General features: G+C 38.3%; 3 protein-coding genes across 9 annotated transcripts in view; 2 read left to right on the top strand and 1 right to left on the bottom strand.

Moving 5' to 3' along the window:
* Positions 1-4,346, top strand: part of nostrin (nitric oxide synthase trafficking) — a 14,084-nt gene extending 9,738 nt beyond the window's left edge. Inside the window, exons 14-16 of one of the 2 annotated variants that reach the window (XM_047371116.1) lie at positions 3,353-3,599; positions 3,689-3,781; positions 3,855-4,346. In XM_047371116.1, the coding sequence (XP_047227072.1) occupies positions 3,353-3,599; positions 3,689-3,781; positions 3,855-3,991 (477 nt within the window). In that variant the 3' untranslated portion in view covers positions 3,992-4,346. Of the gene's footprint in view, positions 1-3,316; positions 3,600-3,688; positions 3,782-3,854 lie in introns of both variants that reach the window. The other variant, XM_047371115.1, reaches the window with a different exon arrangement.
* On the bottom strand, positions 4,214-13,885 carry spc25 (SPC25 component of NDC80 kinetochore complex). 2 transcript variants are annotated; one of them, XM_047371122.1, is made up of 7 exons: positions 13,751-13,885; positions 11,516-11,682; positions 9,517-9,582; positions 9,152-9,298; positions 8,939-9,064; positions 4,839-4,937; positions 4,214-4,732 (listed from the first exon to the last, which is right to left on the bottom strand). In XM_047371122.1, the coding sequence occupies exons 2-7, from the start codon at positions 11,664-11,666 to the stop codon at positions 4,608-4,610; spliced, it is 714 nt and encodes a 237-aa protein (XP_047227078.1). In that variant the 5' UTR covers positions 11,667-11,682; positions 13,751-13,885; the 3' UTR covers positions 4,214-4,607. The 2 variants fall into 2 exon arrangements, with proteins under 2 accessions (XP_047227078.1, XP_047227079.1); XM_047371123.1 differs by lacking the exon at positions 13,751-13,885 and adding an exon at positions 13,673-13,740.
* LOC124871660 (glucose-6-phosphatase 2-like) lies at positions 13,829-18,867 on the top strand. Of its 5 annotated transcripts, none has more exons than XM_047371118.1 (8): positions 13,829-13,937; positions 14,016-14,058; positions 14,321-14,467; positions 15,851-16,046; positions 16,124-16,233; positions 16,305-16,416; positions 16,496-16,617; positions 16,714-18,867. In XM_047371118.1, exons 4-8 carry the CDS (start codon positions 15,913-15,915, stop codon positions 17,226-17,228), a joined length of 993 nt encoding a protein of 330 aa, XP_047227074.1. In that variant the 5' UTR covers positions 13,829-13,937; positions 14,016-14,058; positions 14,321-14,467; positions 15,851-15,912; the 3' UTR covers positions 17,229-18,867. The 5 variants fall into 5 exon arrangements, with proteins under 5 accessions (XP_047227074.1, XP_047227077.1, XP_047227076.1 ...); XM_047371121.1 differs by having other exon boundaries at positions 13,833-13,937; positions 15,978-16,046; XM_047371120.1 differs by lacking the exon at positions 13,829-13,937 and having other exon boundaries at positions 14,016-14,090.

Genomic DNA, 18,867 nt, shown 5'->3' with positions numbered 1-18,867 from the left:
AAACAGCTGTTTCTGGGATTTGTTGCTAGACAGGCTGAATAAGGGTACCAGTGTCAACAAACAATCGGCTCATATTTTCCACCGTATGGCTGCACTTCTGCTGCAGAAAAACATCCTGCTGAGCTGATTACAGACCTGGAGAAAAAATACACGGACTCTTTCATCATAATACTGGGAGATTTTAACAGCGCAAAGCTCTCAAATGAACTCCCCAAATACAGACAGCATATTAAGTGTCCCACCAGAGACAAAAACACACTGGACCATTGTTACACAACTTTAAAGGACTCATATCATGCTGTTACCAGGGCTGCTCTGGGTTTTTCGGATCATTATCTAATCCACCTCATCCCAACCTACAGACAGAGACTAAGAGCTTCCAAACCCAAGGTTCACACTGTTAAGAAGTGGACTGAGGAATCAAAGCAGATACTACAGGCCTGCTTTGAATGGACAGACTGGACTGTTTTTGAAACTTCAGCCACTGACTTAAACCAACTAACTGATGTGGTGACATCATACATCAGTTTCTGTGAGGACATGTGTGTGCGGACCAAGACATTCTGCACCTTTGGGAACAACAAGCCATGGTTTACTCCACACCTCAGGAATCTGCGCAGGGAAAAGGAAGAAGCTCACAGCAGTGGAGATTGGGCGCGGTACAAGCAGGCCAGGAACAGACTAACAAAAGAGATCAAAGCAGCTAAGAGAAGCTATAGTGAGAAGCTTAAGAACAGCCTTTCTACTGGTGACACTTCAGCTGTATGGACCGGTCTGAGAAACCTGACTGCCTACGAGAGCCCCTCCACCCATCCTGAACAGAGTAGCCTCCTGGCCAACCGTCTGAATGGCTTCTACTGCAGACATGACAAGAAGCCATTCACACCTCAAATCATCCCCTCTACATCCCATTCAGGAACAAATTCCTCCCATAAAGTAACCAACCCCCTACCATCAGATCCTCTGCCTGCACTAAAGATCTCCGAGGAAGAGGTAAACAGGCTCTTTCAGCGCATGAAAACAAAGAAAGCTGGAGGACCTGATAACGTCTCCCCATCATGCCTGAAAGCCTGTGCAAATCAACTTGCTCCGATCTTCACAAGGATCTTCAACAAGTCACTGGAGAAATGTGAGGCCCCTCCTGCCTCAAACGATCCACCATCATCCCGGTTCCCAAGAAACCCACCATCCTAGGATTAAATGACTACAGGCCTGTGGCCCTGACGTCTGTGGTCATGAAATCCTTTGAGCGGCTGGTGTTGAAGCACCTGAAAGACATCTCAGGCCCCCTGCTGGACCCCCTGCAATTTGCTTACCGAGCAAACAGGTCGGCAGATGATGCTGTTAACTTAGGTCTACACTTCATCCTGCAACACCTCGACCACCCAGGGACGTACGCCAGGATCCTGTTTGTAGACTTCAGCTCGGCCTTCAACACCATCATACCAGACATCCTCCACCAGAAGCTCACACAGCTCAACGTCCCAGCCTCCACCTGTCAGTGGATCAACAGCTTCCTGACAGACCGACAGCAGCAGGTGAGACTGGGGAGCATCTTCTCCCGATCCAGATCAATAAGTACTGGTGCCCCCCAGGGGTGTATTCTATCCCCACTCCTCTTCTCTCTGTACACAAATGACTGCACCTCATCGGACTCGTCCGTGAAACTCCTTAAGTTTGCAGACGACACCACTGTCATTGGACTGATCCAGGACGGTGATGAGTCTGCATACAGACAGCAGGTGGATCGGCTGGTCACTGGTGCAGTCAGAACTACCTTGAACTGAACCCACTCAAGACTGTGGAAATGGTGGTGGACTTTCGGAGAACACCACCCCCATACACCCCCCTCACCATCCTCAACAACACTGTATCGGCCGTGGACCACTTCAGGTTCTTAGGAACCACCATCTCTGAGGACCTGAGATGGTCTTCACACATAGACACTGTTCGAAAGAAGTCCCAGCAGAGACTGTACTTCCTGAGGCAACTCAAGAAGTTCAACCTTCCACAGGAGCTGTTGGTCATCTTCTACACTGCCATCATTCAATCTGTCCTGTCTTCATCCATCTCAGTGTGGTTTGGCTCATCCACAAAACAGGACAGGTCCAGACTGCAACGAATAATCAGGACTGCAGAGAGAATAATCAGGGTTGACCTTCCCTCCATCCAGGACTTATACAGGTCTAGGGTCAAGAAAAGAGCTGCTAAAATCTCTGCAGACCTGCAGACCCCACACACCCTGCACATAAACTGTTTAGAGTTTTACCTTCAGGCCGTCGCTACAGAGCACTGTTCACTAAAACCAGCCGCCACAGAGACAGTTTCTTCCCCCAGGCTGTTTCTCTGATGAACATTCAATAGAGTACAAAACAACAGCATACAGATGTTGCAAATGCACCTTTTTTATTAGATATGTGTATATTGTACATTGTACATTGTAAATTTGTATATTCTGTAATGCAAAAACAGAACAAAAGAGCAAAGGGTACCGGAGGCAAATTCCTTGTTTGTATGTACGAACTTGGCAATAAAGCTGATTGTGATTCTGATTCAGAGCTTTAAAGATTCTGGGTATGGTGTTGGATGCTCCAGTCCTGATCTACACATCCCTAAAAGTCCAAGATTTATAGATTTTCAAATGTTTTATTACTTGTGACCCACATTAAATACATAGGAACCCTGATTCCACTGTTCAAAACCTTTTAAATCCTCCTGTCCTGGGTCGGCTTTCATGCTGGCCATGTGCATCCAATGGTTCAAACATTGTATCCTGAAGGCGGTGCCATGTATCAGGATGACAATGCACCAATACACACAGCAAGACTGGTGAAAGATTGGTTTGATGAACATGAAAGTGAAGTTGAACATCTCCCATGGCCTGCACAGTCACCAGATCTAAATATTATTGAGCCACTTTGGGGTGTTTTGGAGGAGCGAGTCAGGAAACGTTTTCCTCCACCAGTATCACGTAGTGACCTGGCCACTATCCTGCAAGAAGAATGGCTTAAAATCCCTCTAACCACTGTGCAGGACTTGTATATGTCATTCCCAAGACGAATTGACGCTGTATTGGCTGCAAAAGGAGGCCCTACACCATACTAATAAATTATTGTGATCTAAAACCAGGTGTTTCAGTTTCATTGACCAATCCTTGAAGCTGACTGATTTTAGGTTTCAGCTTAAAGCTTTATAATCTTAGGCTAATCTGACACATGCTTTTTGTAATCACCCCATCATTCCTGAAGTTTAATTTCAATATTTCAGATCATCCACATGCAGTCATTTTTTTATTTCCATTTTCTTCCTCTTCAAGGTAAATAATGGAGTCCTACCCTCTTTTCTCTCTAAGGAGTGTGAGCATAGCATCGTTCAGCTGACTCGTCCAGTAAAACTCCGGAGGACGCCGTTGAGGCACAGCCGATCACTCAGAGCTTCCATCATTTATAAAGGACCAGTTCAGAATCCAACAGAACCACCGGAGAAGCCCACGCCAAACGCTACAGACCATATTGCTTCTACACCAGGTCAGGAGATGGTGGAGTGCAATGGGAGCACTGGTAACGAAGCTCTGCCTTACAGAGATGAAGGCAAAGAAGGTAGTTCATTGAGCACATCCCAGAAACATTTTCTTATTACATGCGATTATGCACCATGAAGTTGAACGTATATTATATGTATTGATCAGAGGAAACAGTGAACGCGCTGTGCAGCATCGGAAAATGCAAAGCCCTGTACAGTTTCACACCTGAACACGACGACGAACTGGCTTTCAAAGAAGGTAAGCTGCGCCCCTTAAGTCCATCACCGAAATAACGACAGCATTCTTTACTGAAAAAAATCATGTTTCTCAGGTGATCTTCTGGACATTTATAAAAAGGAAGAAAATGGTTGGTGGATTGGTGCTCTTAATGAGCAAAAAGGCCATTTCCCATCTACCTATGTTGAGGAGCTACCTATACTGAACACCATCAAATCATGTGATGCCTGAATGACTGGAAAAAAGTCTGTATATGTGCCATTTCATTCATGTCTTTTACAGAAAAAAAATGTATACTTTTCAAAGTGACAGTCTTCCACTGATAATCTTGAGTTGTGATTGCTTTGCATGCAATAATCAGGATTAAGATTGTGGACTTTTATAACAAAATGTTTATTTTCCCAATATATATATATATAATACATCATGTACAAACTGAGATGGTGCAAATACTTAAAGAACATGTAGTTTATTAACATTGATATGGAGAATATACACAGGGGTAGAAAGACATTGATGTTTCTGCTGGTTGTAAAACGAAAACTGATTTTAAAACAGAAACAAATGAAAACTGTTTACTTATAAATGATTGGTTTCTTGGTCCATTCAAAAGTCAAGGTTCTGTAATTCCAATATGTGTCCACTTGTGTTAAGATATAAAATCACTAAGCTCTTCTCAATGAGGCAAAAAACAGCACAGAAATTTAAATCGAAATTCGTTGTCTTAACACTGGAGTTGGCAGTTCAATTACAGATGAATTATCGCTCTCCAACGTAGCCATCCTTTCCTCCAGTCTGTATTGCAGTGAAAACACCACAGCCCTCTTTGTAAGCAGCCTGTCCATTCTCAGGGCCGAGCCTTGGAGATAAACTCCTTTCTGACGTTTGCCAAGAACGCTGGTAAATTATTGGTCTCCTGGAGTCGGCTTTCCAATAATGGCAAACACTCGAGCACTGGGTCGCTCGACACAACTGTAAATATTCAATACTTTATTAGATTAATTACAAGAATCAACTATGTGGGTTTTTTTCTAAAAGCGTAGCAAAAACCTCAAAGCAAAATTTGTGTGTGACTTACTCTGGTAAGATCCGTCTTCCTTAATCCCCATGGTTATGACGTAAGGGCTGTCCTGGTCCGATAGACTGATGCTTCGGAAAACAAACTGCAACTTTTCACCTACAAAAAAAAACAACACTCAAAACTTCTGTAATATTTATTTCAGCACCATCAGCCTGATCCAAAAAATTAGTTTTACAACTTATCCAAAGATTAAATCAAGTGATCGTTCAGTCTAACTTAATTATCAGCTGATCGAATTTGTCGCATCGCCATGGCAACAGGTATAGAACCGAGGCCTTTATTTTAATTCTGTGCAATTTATGCAACATGGTAAGGCCTTGCAAAATCTTTTAACAACACAGTAAGAAAAGTGTAATATTTAAGCTAACGTGCTGCAAAGGGTTGTTTTCACAGAAAAAGGAAGTCAGAGCCTTATTACTATAATTGTTACAGTAATAGTATCTGTTTGTTTATACATTTATTTTTTGCTATTTTAAGTATGATTTAAAGACTTATGGGAAAAATAGAGCGAAGACATTAGCTACATTTATTGTGCAAGACATCAGACCTTTTTAATGTTGTGCTCTTTATCAAACAACACAACAAGTAAAACAAGCTGCTACTAGCTGTATGAGTAAAAAGCAGAAAAGTTTGATCAATTTTGAAGGTGCAACGGTTATTAAATCTTTACACACCAATCATGCACACCAGGTGGTGCATGCAGGATTTTGGTAGATTTCCAGTTTTAAAAAATAAAAATAACACATTGCTTCATCAAAGCTCTGAAACTAGTTATTGTCAAAGTACAAAAAAAAAAAAAACAGTTTGCTGTCCTCATGTCACTTTATAAGTTGCAGGTCAACATGAGGGTATAATGTGTTGCAAACTACTTAATCTGGAAAAATAGCCTACTGTTGTGTAAAAAGACACTTCACCAAGCTAGAACAGCTTATTTCTCATCATTAATAGAAGAGAACAAGAATAATCCTAGGTTTCTCTTTAGTACAGTTGCTAAACTTACACAGAGTCATAGCTCTGTTGAGCCATCCATTTCCTTAGCTCTCAGCAGTCATGACTTTATAGGATTCTTCTTAAATAAAATTGATTCTATTAAAAATAAACTTTTTGACATACTCCCGAGGATGATTACTTCATCCTCAGCAAGTGAGACAACAGTGGAAATAACTGTAGAACCTGATCTGAGTTTGGACTGTTTTGATCCTGTGGAGCTTCCTGAGTTATCAGAAATATTAGCTTCATCTAAACCTTCAACTTGTATGTTAGACCCAATCCCAACCAAATTATTTAAGGAAGTGTTCCCTCTGATTACCAGCCCCATTTTAGATATGATTAATCTATCTTTAGTAAATGGATATGTACCACAGGCTTTTAAGGTAGCTGTAATTAAACCTTTACTTAAGAAACCTTCGCTTCATCGAGATGACTTGAAAAATTACAGACCTATATCCAATCTTCCATTCTTATCTACAATTCTTGAGAAAATAGTTGCTAATCAAATGTGTGAGCATTTACACAGCAATGACCTGTTTGAAGAGTTTCAGTCAGGCTTCAGAGCTCATCATAGCACTGAAACAGCTCTGCTGAAAGTCACTAATGATATTCTTATGGCCTCAGATAATGGACTTGTGTCTGTTCTGGTTCTGTTAGATCTCAGTGCTGCATTTGATACAGTTGACCATAATATTCTCTTAAAAAGGCTGGAATATGCTGTAGGGATCAGGGGAACAGCGCTAGGCTGGTTTAAATCTTATTTATCTAACAGATTCCAGTTTGTTCATGTAAATTATAAATCATCTTTAAACTCCAGGGTTAATTGTAGAGTACCACAAGGTTCAGTACTTGGGCCAATTGTCTTTACTATATACCAACAGGTAAAATTATCAGGCAGCATAGGATAAATTTCCACTGTTACGCTGATGATACTCAGCTTTACTTATCCATACATCCTGATGAGCCCAACCAGTTAGATAGACTACAAGCATGTCTTGAAGACATAAAAAGTTGGATGACTTTAAATTTTCTTCTTCTAAATTCAGACAAGACAGAAGTTGTCGTCTTTGGACCGGAGTGTTTAAAAAAGAAACTGCTTAGTCAATCATTTAACCTGGATGGCATTAAATTGACCTCTGGTAATAAAGTAAAAAACCTTGGTGTTATTTTTGACCAGGACATGTCATTTAAATCCCATATTAAACAGGTTTCTAGGATTTCCTTCTTTCACCTCCGGAACATTGCCAAAATTAGAAATATCCTGTCCAGGAGTGACGCTGAAAAACTAGTCCATGCATTTGTTACTTCAAGGCTGGACTATTGTAATTCTTTACTATCAGGATGTCCACAAAATGCAGTTAAAAGCCTTCAGCTGATTCAAAATGCTGCAGCAAGACTTCTGATGAAAATTAAAAAGAGAGATCATATTTCTCCTATTTTAGCTTCCTTTCATTGGCTCCCTGTTAAATCCAGAATAGAATTTAAAATTCTCCTCCTCACATATAAAGCCCTTAATGATTTAGCTCCATCATACATCAGAGATCTGATGGTTCCATATGTTCCTAACAGAGCACTTCGTTCTCAGACTGCAGGTTTACTGGTGGTTCTTAGAGTCTCTAGAAGTAGAATGGGAGGCAGATCCTTTAGTTATCAGGCTCCTCTCCTGTGGAACCAGCTCTCAGTTTTAGTCCGTGAGGCAGACACCCTGTCTACTTTTAAGGCTAGGCTTAAAACTTTCCTTTTTGATAAAGCTTATAGTTATAGTGGCTTAGTTTATCCTGAGCTATGTCTGTAGTTATGCTGCTATAGGCTTAGGCTGCTGAAGGACATAATGACCACTTTCACCCTCTTCGCTACATTCTCACACTACTCTCCAATTTTGCTGTTATTTCAGCTTCTAACTTTATGTTCTCTCTCTTTTCTCTTCCTAGAAGCTACACCTGGCCTGACTCTGTGTCTACCTGTGACACCTTTCTGAAGAGGGGAATTGTCCGAGCTTCTGCTGGCAACAACTTAATGCTCACCCTCTACCTATGACCCACATGGCCCTGTCTTTCAGTGTTTAACCCTTTCTCTCTCCTAGACATGGGAATTGACTGAGCTTTTACTGTGACTAACTCTATGTGCTCTCTTTCAGACTCTTACCTTGAAAACTGGCTCAGAGTTTATCTGTTCTTTCTTTCTAGATGAAACGACTAAAGGAGCTACATCCATTAACATTTACTTTTCCTTCCCATAGAAAGTACTCCTGGATCAGTGCTTCTTTGTTCTCTTTGTGTCTCTGCTCTGTTCTCTCAAACCCCCAGTCGGTCGTGGCAGATGGCCGCTCACACTGAGCCTGGTTCTGCTGGAGGTTTCTTCCTGTTAAAAGGGAGTTTTTCCTCTCCACTGTCGCTACATGCATGTTCAGTATGAGGGATTGCTGCAAAGTCAACGCCAGTGACTGTCCACTGTCTCTACATGCTCATCCAGGAGGAGTGACTGCTACAAGTCTCTGACTGGATGCAATCTGCTGGGTTTCCTTAGACAGAAAAACTTTTTATCCAATTTGAATAAATAACTGAATCTGACTGTACTGTTCAATGGTTAGGATTAATTGGAATGTATGTACCTGACTGTTGTGAAGTGCCTTGAAACGACATGTGTTGTGAATTGGTGCTATATAAATAAAACTGAACTGAATTCAAAGTAAGCCTGTAAAAATAGCTAGGAGTAAATTTCATGGGTGTTTAATTCGACTTTCCCTCAACTCTATGTATCAAAATCCAAAGTATTCCAAAGGTTATCTTTCTTTAGCATCAGTAGGAATAATTGTTTTTCTGTTTTCAATAAAGCATTTAGATCAAGTTTTACATTTCATTCTAGGTTTTCTGCGTAAATACTCAAGGCCATTACACCCCATGCCTGATATGAGGTCATGCATGCATGTCGTAAAAGTTCTGGTTGCCAACAAGACTAAACTCTTCCATAAAAGGGATGTTTATCAATGCTCAGGTCCTCTAATAGCTGGCCAGCTTTTCATATCAGTTATTTCTAATAAATGTTTGTTTCAAACTGCTTTAATTGTTTTTATGGTCTCATTCTGTGTTTGGTCTCGCTTGGCTTACCTTTGACCAACTGTGTCTTGTCCATAATGGTTCGAATCTCCAGCCCCAAATGATTCTGGAAAACCAGTCTGGCTTTCTGGAGATTCCTCAGCCTGTCTTTGTTTGCTCTATTCTGAGACTCGATAACTAAAAAGGGAAAACAAGTGAGATCACTATAGGCTGCATCTAAAATAAACTGAATTATTTCAGTTATTTAAAAAATATATATTTTACACTCTTCTCTCTTCATTTGTTGTTCTTTAAGATTCTGAATTTTCTGGATGATGTCTTCTTTCTGCATCTCTTTCTCCTGAACCTCAGACATCATCTCTGATAAGGTGTCCCGTGTCTCCTTCAATGCTTTTTTTTTTTGCTCCAGGTCTGCAGAGACAATGTGTCGAAGCAAGAATATTCAAACAAACTGAATGTTTCGAGGATGCACTTCAAATATCGCCTCCTCGTCTTAAAACCGTCCGAACAAGAAATCAGGAGGAAGTGCTCCGTTTCCTGGTATTGCACAGCAACATCTGCGTGATGTTAGACACATTTAGAAAACCGGTCTAATGCATGAGCGGCGGTGGCGGGGAAGAGAAACTTACCCCTTTTGTATTCCTGTATTGTCTCAAACAGCTTCTCGTCATCCTTGCATTTCTTCAAACATGCTTCTACGTCCGAGAAAAATGTACAAATACAGGAAAAAAAGTAACTAACGAGTGAAACTAAGATTCATTTCAGTTAACTAACTACGGCATACAAAACTAGTCTTTGTCAGTTTTTCTGTTTCACAAATTCCAAAACACGAGTACACAAGTTTTATTGAACATATACAATAATCAAATATCTGTGAATATTTACATAACATCTCTTAACTGCATTTTCAGCCCACAATTAATAAAATATAGTTTAAAAAAAATAATACATAAAAAAAATATATATATATATATATATTATATATATAAATAAAAAAGTTAAATACATAGATAAAATAAAGATAACAAACCTTTTGGAAAACAAATTATATCTATGCTACAGTATTTTCATTGACTCAGGTCACTTGTGTTTCATGAAGTTTGTTCCTTCAAATAGACATTTACCAGGAGTCAGAAATGGATTGCTCTCTAAAAAGCTAAGAAACATTTTGAACACATAAAAGGTTAAATTTAGATGAAGTTATGAAGTGTGATTTAAAAAACACATTTGCAATTTATACAAACATTATAACCTTCAAGGTTTAAGCCAGGCAGTCTCGTAAAATCCAGTTATCTAAATAATAGATAGGATTAGTGATACAAATAACACGTAAAATAACATTTCCTCTAAACAGACTCAGTAGGCAATCTATATGCCTGGTTTTTGACCATACTGACAACTGATGGCTGCTTCTCATTTGTACCGGGATTCATAAACAGTTTCAGCTTATGAATTATATACTTTTACATTGTAAAGCAGCAAAAAAGTTATTTTTTTTCCCCTGTTCATTAAATGCAAAAAAACTGAAAGCCCCCACTATTTTGGTCAATAAATGCATCAACGAACAACATGTTGATTGATGCACTTCCTTTGAATTTTAAGTAAAACTAAACATAAAAGTTAGGGCTGAATGATTTGATTGGGATCTTGTAAGACCTTCATTTTCTGTTGAATCCAAAACTACTAAATAAATAAATAAATAACAATAAGCCCATTTATTTTTTGAAACAGGTGCTTAAAAGAAAGAAAGACCTTTAACTGAAATGTTTCTAAATGAAAATTGCAATAAAACAATCCCCTCTATCAGTCAGTTCTTTGCGTTATTGTCCACATTTGAAACATTTCATTGTTGAAACAAAACAGTTTGTAAAAATGAGTTTGTATGACTTATTGTCCGTTGTAAGAAAAATCTGAATCAAACAAAATCAGAGAAAAGGAATATTTGCATCGGCCTGTAAGAAAAGATCATTGTACCTTTTATCTGGATGCTTCAAAAACTGTTAAATACTAGACTTCAGTTTTTTCTAGAAGTAAACGTCAATTGTTTTTAAATACACCCTAATAGGTTTATAATGTTCAGAAGACTGAAGTGTTCCTTAATAAAAAATTTTTGTTTTGCAAGTCTAGGTTATTTAATTGACTTGGCTAACTTGTGACTAAAAGGTTTCATGCTGTATAGCTTTCATATTATAAATGGTCTGATAAACAGCTTCAGAAAGTGTTTAACATCGTGTTTCTCATTCACACATCGCTGTAATGCATGGTGCTGACTTCGGGGTTAAGTTGGTGTCTCAGAGTTTCATATTTGAGGATCATGATGAGCTCTCCGATCTTTAAAACGGGTTATTTTCTGAAAATTCAGTTTTATCTTTAGGAAAACTGAATGAAGTAAATAGTTTTAAAAATGTCTTTTTTTCCCCTATACTATTCCAGACCTGAATAATTATAGACAATTCCACGATTTTCTACACAAATAAAAACTGGGTCAAAACCCTTTCCTAAATTGGATATGACATGTAGTTACATGTAGTAAGTAACGTTTACTTTCACATCAAATTTTAATGTGCACTTGATATTTAAATACTTTTATTCCACAAAGACATGATTAATAAAAATGAAACAACTTACCGAGTGCAGACTTTAAAAACTCTCTGTGATTGTGAGACAGCTCTGCAGTTGTGTCAATTATGTCAGCATATGCTTTAAGGTGTTTATTGTGGATCTCCTCCATCGCACTGGTGAACCTGTCACTCAAATTTGGGTCTGTAATGGACGGCATGATGTTCTGTTACGATCTGTAATATTAGAAAAAAAAAAAGCAGCTTATTGATTATAAAAACGTAAGAGAATCGGCATCAGTTTAAATACCACAGACCCAGCCAGGTGGGGGTCATGTCAATTGGGATTCGTTTTATTAGGAGAGTTAAAAGGTGAGGGAAAAATACAGATCAGATCAGCAAATGTTTGCTAGGGCTCCCACAATTTATCCCAAATTTATTGCTATTGCAATATAATATCACAAGGAATGGCTTATGAATTATTTAAATTTAAGGCGGTGGTGTTTAATGCAGCGTAAAAATGTTTTACAAGGTAAAGACATGGTAAAATCATCAAGTTATTAAGAAACAACAACTGAGTTGTTTCACTGTTAAAATGGCAGACCAAAAACAACTTTTTTCAATAAAACCTTGTGTTAACAATTAATTTAGATTTTTTTTCCAGTAGCTAGATTGACTCATTATCTGGGGTCTGTATCTGCTATGAAGCAAAAGCAGAAAGACATTAATACTTGTTTGTTTTACTACAGCAAGTTGGGCTGAAACAATTAATTGGATTAATCCTGATTATACGATTATTTAATTAATCGTCAGCTTATTCAGTAATTGAATAATCATTAACTGAAGTATACAGACTGGAAAACCTGCCATATGCTGAAAGAACAAAACACTCAGAGCAGTAATTAGGCAAAAACTGTACAAACATATATATATTTAGCATTTAAAATGAAAAAAACCTTATCCAGAACTCCTCAAGTGGCAAAATGTTTAGCTTCATCTGGTGCAAATCTCCTATTAAGCACCTTTTGCTAATCGATTATTATTCAATTAATCGAAATAAATTGTTGACAGATTAACTGATTAGCAAAACAATCGTCAGTTGCAGCTTTCATTACCATTATGGCATTTTGTATGTTTTCCTAATACTGTGCAGCCCCACTATTTGTCTCATATTTAATGGGTTAAAATATTCACTGTGGGCCAATTACTGATATAAAGATATTCGAATGTTTTAAAAAGTTACATTTTCAATACAGTATTGCTTTTTTTCTACTCAAAATTAGTATTAGAATAAATAAATGGCAAATAACATCTTTTCTGTAATAAAAAAAAGCAAGATTTTAGCAGTAGTAAGAATAGTTGTTGCTTTTCTGTTATACAAATTATGTTAATACATTATTTCACTCACTGTAAATGAGAATCTCTAATTTGCCCTTTTTTACTTATGTTTGTGTGTCAGTTATTTGCTAGATATATTTTCAGAATAAAAAGACTTTATGTGTGTCTTTAATTGTGTGATTGGTGGGATGGTTTGGACATGTGCTGAAGGAGGATTATACTGGACAAAAGATGTCGAATAAGGAGCTGCAAAGGAGGAAAAATAGAAATACACAGAGAAGGTTTATGGATTTAGTGAAATCCAACGTTAATGATATGCAGCAGCGGAGGATACACGAGATGATGGATGAGATGGATGCAACCCGTAAAGGAAGAGCCAAATAAAGGAGGAAAAGTCTCATAATATCATGGTAGAAAGGCTGGACAGCCAATGAGGGAAATTAAAAACATCCAGTGTTAAAAGAAAATGTTTCAAAAGCTTCACAACCATTTAAAACAGAAAGTCAAATTCATTATAAGCAAACGAAACCGGGAAATGGGGGGTTAAACTTCAGCATAGCAAGAAAACTGATTCTCAGATTTACATCAAAGTATCAAGATTGATTTAGTCTTATCGACTTAGTTTATTATGTTGTCATGCATCCATGTGTCCACGTTACAGCTGTCTATCGGTACATATAAACAGACAGCGGTTTGAATTTTAACATGTTTACAGCAGCTTTTAAGCTCGCTGATCAGGCATATATTTAAACCAAATAAATAAACAATATCAGGAACCTCACAGTGATCTTAGCATTAATGGCCTACTTTTAAAGCCCTTTGTCTGGCAATGTTAGCAGTAATGCTAACTGGGTAAAACCGTCCGCTTGTTAGCCGTAATGTAGCTTACCTCCATTCAGCACTGCAAATTCGGCTATTTGTTCAAACTGTATCAGCTAGTTGGCCTGAGGATTAGTTTATTACTCACCTGTTTACGAGTGTCACAAAGAACTGCTCTTCTGACTGACGCTACGACAACAACGATTACTTTCAAAAATCCGCGGTTTGTATACAGAGACGGTTAGTGGACGCCGGAAATGACGTAATTTCAATTTGATCCCCGTTAAAAAAAAATGCTGTATAACTGTTGTTCATAACGTCTGAAAATTCACGAGGTAATGTGGTTCCTTCGTCTCTTTATTTACGAAACTGTTATTTAATATTATTTTTATCTGGAATTTCCTGTTTCAAAGCGAGATGCACCCAAATGAACTCATACTCCGCCTGGTGGTGAATGTAAGGAACTTCACATTGCCTGCAACACCACTGTGAGGTTGAATCAAAACATTTTACAACAAAGTTGGACGGGTGCATTACTGTAATAAAAACTGAATATTTATTTATTTCAGTAATTCAGTTAAAATAGTTAAATTCATACATTGTGTAGATGCACTACACAGAGTGATATATTTCAAGAATTAATAGAAGACTTTTAAAGTTTCTCAGAAAATTTTAATATCACATAACGCAAATAAGAAAAGTATTTTTTTTACTGCAGAAATCTTATGTCCATGGAATAGCCTATGCTATGATGTGAAGACCTGGCAGGTGTCCATCAGATTATCATCAACTCTCTTCACAAAGAAGGGCTCCATCTCAGTCATCAGTGCTGTATTCTAGCATAATCATGGAAAGTTCAGAGAAGGTAAAACTATGGTTTTCTAAGGGAACCTGTCTATCATACGTAATGATTCTAACAACACCCATAATTTTCAATTATCTGTTAACATATTTTAATGTCTAAAGTACTTCTGATGGAGGGTGTCAGGGAGTTCCAGGACGTGTCTGAGACTGCCTTTTCCTCAACAATCATCTACAGGTGGATCATAGAGAAGTCTTGAGAGCCCAGACTGAAACTGCACAGTTCACAGGCTATAACAGTTGATCTCAAGTATGATGCTAAAATTCCAAGTATTGATGGACTTTGATTGATGAATGCTGTTCTGTGGACAAGGGTGTCCACTTGACCAAAGAATACAATGGTGCGTTAGGGATTAATATCCTGTAATGAATCTTAAAGAACTGTGGTAAACAGCATTCAAGAGTTTCAGAGGGCTGGCTTGAGCATTTATGTAAAAGCTAAAAGACATGGCAGCACAAAGACATTTTCTGGCTACATGGCATGGGCTACAACTGTCACTTGCTTTTTGTAACAATGGATACTCTATTGCTTTTTGTGAGGTCCAATCAATGGGAATTGCAGATTGTGAAAAAATATGACCTTCCAATATGGTTGGCTAGTGATGCTACTTTGAGTTTGTAACTCAAAGTAGCATTCTTCATAAAATGAAGAACATTATGGAGAACCCTGAGCATCCTCTTCATGAGACTGTCCTACAACAACAGAGTGTCTTCAGTCAGAGGCTTCTTCAGATCTGCTGTAAGACGGAGCGCTACAGGAAATCCTTCCTGCCCACAGCCATCAGCATCTACAACAGCTCTTTGAAGAAACCTACATAATGAGCTACAACAACATTTAATTTCCCCTTGGGATTAATAAAGTATTTTTGAGAAAATATGGTGTCAAGAAATCCATTGAGAATCATTGCACTCAGGTACCTCAGCTGAGGAGGCCAGATGGGCTCTGTTTTCTAAGGGAGGTCCGTTTTGTGGCTACGTTCGGTGAAAATTGCTATCTTAATCAGGCTGAAGTGATGTAGGAGGTTATGGGGAGTGCTCTCCCTCTCACCTGGTGTTTGCAGTGGCTAATATTTAACATCTTTGTACAAGCAATGTTCTGGGAAGTATCCTAATGGCTTCACTGTCAGGTTGTAAACAGTCTTTCGAACATGTCTTAAAATGCTGACCTCTCATGACTTGGGAACACATTATTATATTCCATTTCATCTCAGACAACTTGCGCTTACTTGTTGTTTCCATGGCATTGATGAATGATTTGTGATGCCTGGTTTACAATATAAAAGAGATGCAAGGAGAGGAAGGGCATCATGGTGCTGCTTTGACTGGTGCTGAAGAGAAACAAATTGCTCTCAGAAAGGAAACATGATGGATTTTCTTCACACATTAGGTGTCCTAACTATACAGCATCTGCAGAACAACTACAGAGAATACAACAGCTTCCTCAGCTTCATGTCAACAGTGGGCGACCCTCGTAATGTTTTCTCTGTCTATTTCCCTCTCTGGTTCCATCTCAGTCATAACGTTGGTACCAAGATGATATGGGTGGCTGTTGTTGGAGACTGGACCAATCTTATTTTGAAGTGGTAAGCCTGCTTGGATAATGGCATTATATCTTTACCTTGTGAGCTTATAAATTTAAATCAAACATCTTCTTACTCAGGATTCTGTCTGGACAGAGACCTTATTGGTGGGTTCATGAAACCCACTTATTCCAGAACAGCTCAAAGCCACATTTGGACCAGTTTCACATTACGTGTGAAACAGGGCCCGGTAAGTAGGTCTGTGCTTTGTTGAAGATAATGTAATTCAAAAAACACTTCCACTGATTGGTGATTTTACAGGTAGTCCATCTGGTCACGCCATGGGCTCATCTTGTGTGTGGTACGTGATTGTCACTTCTGCTCTAAACTTTGCCAGGTCCTCCTGCGTCTCCTCTGTCCGGAGCTTTCAAAGGTCAACATTTATGTGATACTTTTACAAAGCCAAAAGCAGGTGTTACATCAGAGGTCTCACAATTTCTTTTTTTCTGCAGGTTTCATCTCTTGAGGTCCATTTTGTGGACGGCTTTCTGGGTCATTCAGATAAACGTTTGCATTTCCAGAGTTTTCATTGCAACACACTTCCCTCATCAGGTTCTCCTCGGTCTAGTCATTGGTACGTTCTGCTCGAGTTTTATATGTTTGTACATACAGTAAGTCCGATGTTCTTTATGTTTGAGATGACTGTTTTTTTTATCTCTACAATGTTTAGGTATGCTTGTTGCTGAGGCGTTTGACCATATTCCCTGCATCTACAACGCAAGCTTGAAACTGTACCTCCAGGTCAATGTCTTTCTTCTCTCGTTTGCTGTTTGCTTTTATTTGTTCCTAAAGCTTCTGGACTTTGATCCTTTGTGGTCGGTCACCAAAGCTAAGATATGGTGCGCAAACCCAGATTGGATCCACCTAGACACCACACCGTTTGCCGGACTGTGGAGAAACCTGGGAGCCTTGTTCGGTCTGGGACTTGCAGTGAACTCTGAGATTTTCATCCAGAGCTGTAAGGGGAAGAACGGCTGCAAAACTATATTTAAACTCATGTGCATGACTGCTAATCTCACCTTTCTGCAGCTGTATGACCTCATCAAGATGCCAAATCACAGTGAGGCTCTATTTTACATACTGTCATTTTGCAAAAGCGCTTCAGTTCTTTTTGGTGTTGTTGCTGTCATACCCTACTGTGTTCATTTACTAATCAGAGAAGAGGAGAGAAAACTCAGATTATAAAAGGGAAGAGATGTTGGCAGCATTTTTTCTCAACACGTTTTGCTGTTATTTGTAGTAAATAATGTCAGGTTGTCATCAGACACACAGAAGCACTGAAACTGCAATTTACTGTATATGGGAAATATTTCTGAGTTTATCTCATAAATTTGTCTCATTTGATCCCAGTCACAATGAGAAGCATTACTGAAGTTCAGCTTTTTTTCTTTGTTCTCGGTATTATATTTACAGTACTTTTTGAATGGAATTTACAAAGATGTTATGTACAACTCTACAACATGATGTGATCACTTTAGAAGCAGAGACTTTGCCAACTTATGGATCTCTGTGTTTAATTTAAAAGCAAGTTTCTAACTTTGAAAAGGCAAACTTTTTCTGCATATATCAAATATTCTGATCAGCATGCGGAAGGGTGATAATCAGCATACATTTTGTTGTTGCATAGTAAAAATATAAATACAATTTTACAATTTCAACATACCACTGGAACATGGTACCACACTTTCACTTTTCCTTAACTCTCTGGGGGTTTTCTTAATGTACCAAATCATTCACATAATTCTCTCTGTTTGCATTGTAAATGTTTGTGTGTACATCCTGCTCAGGGTGCGTTACATAATCTATTGTGGGTCTCTTAGCAGTTCCTCCGGGAAAATTCAGATATTAATCATCGTAAAGGTAATGAGGCAGAACAGAGTCTCTGATGTAACCAGATTACATGGATTAATTAAACTCCTGAGCAGAGCCCCATTTCATCTTTTCTCACAGTCTGTGGTTGCTTAGCATCACATGTACTGTACCTGAGGTCTGCTGCTGAATGATGCAACTGCTTTAAGAGAGAAGGCTCTTTGCCAAAACAAGCTGGAAGGAAACTTTAGGTTTCTGGGTACTGAGAGGGCCACAACAGAGAACCACTCAGACGTCTGTGCAGTTTATCCACATCCAAAGCAGTGATTTTATTTAGAAAAATCTCATATTTAGAGGAAAATATGTTTTATTCATATGGTCACATATAACTCAACGTACGCTTTGTTTTAAAATGCAAAATATAATTTAGTTACTAACTAACACCAGTTTATTTAAATAGCGCTGGTTCAAAACAATTGTCATCTCAAGTCACTTAACAAATAGCTCCAATTTATTTACAGAAATAAATCAATTCAGTCCAGTCATTTAGACAATTTCAATTACATACTATCCAGAATCTATCCTAATTACAATATGTCAGGATGTGATGTTTTGGACTCGGTTTTGTGGTTTTGTTTACCTTTTTAATTAGATGTTCTTACTTGTGTTTTGTATTTATGTTAGTTATGGTTTTTGTTTTGGGTTATATTCTGCCCCCCAGTTTGCTCTCCTATTTCCCTTGGCGTTGCTTTCCTGTTTATTTTCTTACAATGGTTTCCATCCTCTCCTTTTATAGGTTAGCTCTAGTTATTGTTTACTAAGGTTTCTTTTGTAGTCTGGGTTTCCTTATGGTTTCTGTTTGCTAGTGCTTAGGTTGTTGTGTTCCCTCCAGTTTCTCAGTTTCCTTTAGTTCATGTTATTCTTGATTCTTATGTTTTATTTATTGTTTATAGTTTTGTTTAGGTCTGTTCAGTATCTTGTTAATTACTTGCATTAGGTTCACCTGTTCCCTCTG

This window comes from Girardinichthys multiradiatus, chromosome 7 (genome assembly GCF_021462225.1).
Source record: "Girardinichthys multiradiatus isolate DD_20200921_A chromosome 7, DD_fGirMul_XY1, whole genome shotgun sequence".
In the NCBI taxonomy this organism is placed as follows: Eukaryota; Metazoa; Chordata; class Actinopteri; order Cyprinodontiformes; family Goodeidae; genus Girardinichthys; species Girardinichthys multiradiatus.
The sequence above is the reverse complement of the archived record's forward strand: the minus strand, read 5'-3'. Positions and strand labels throughout refer to the sequence as shown.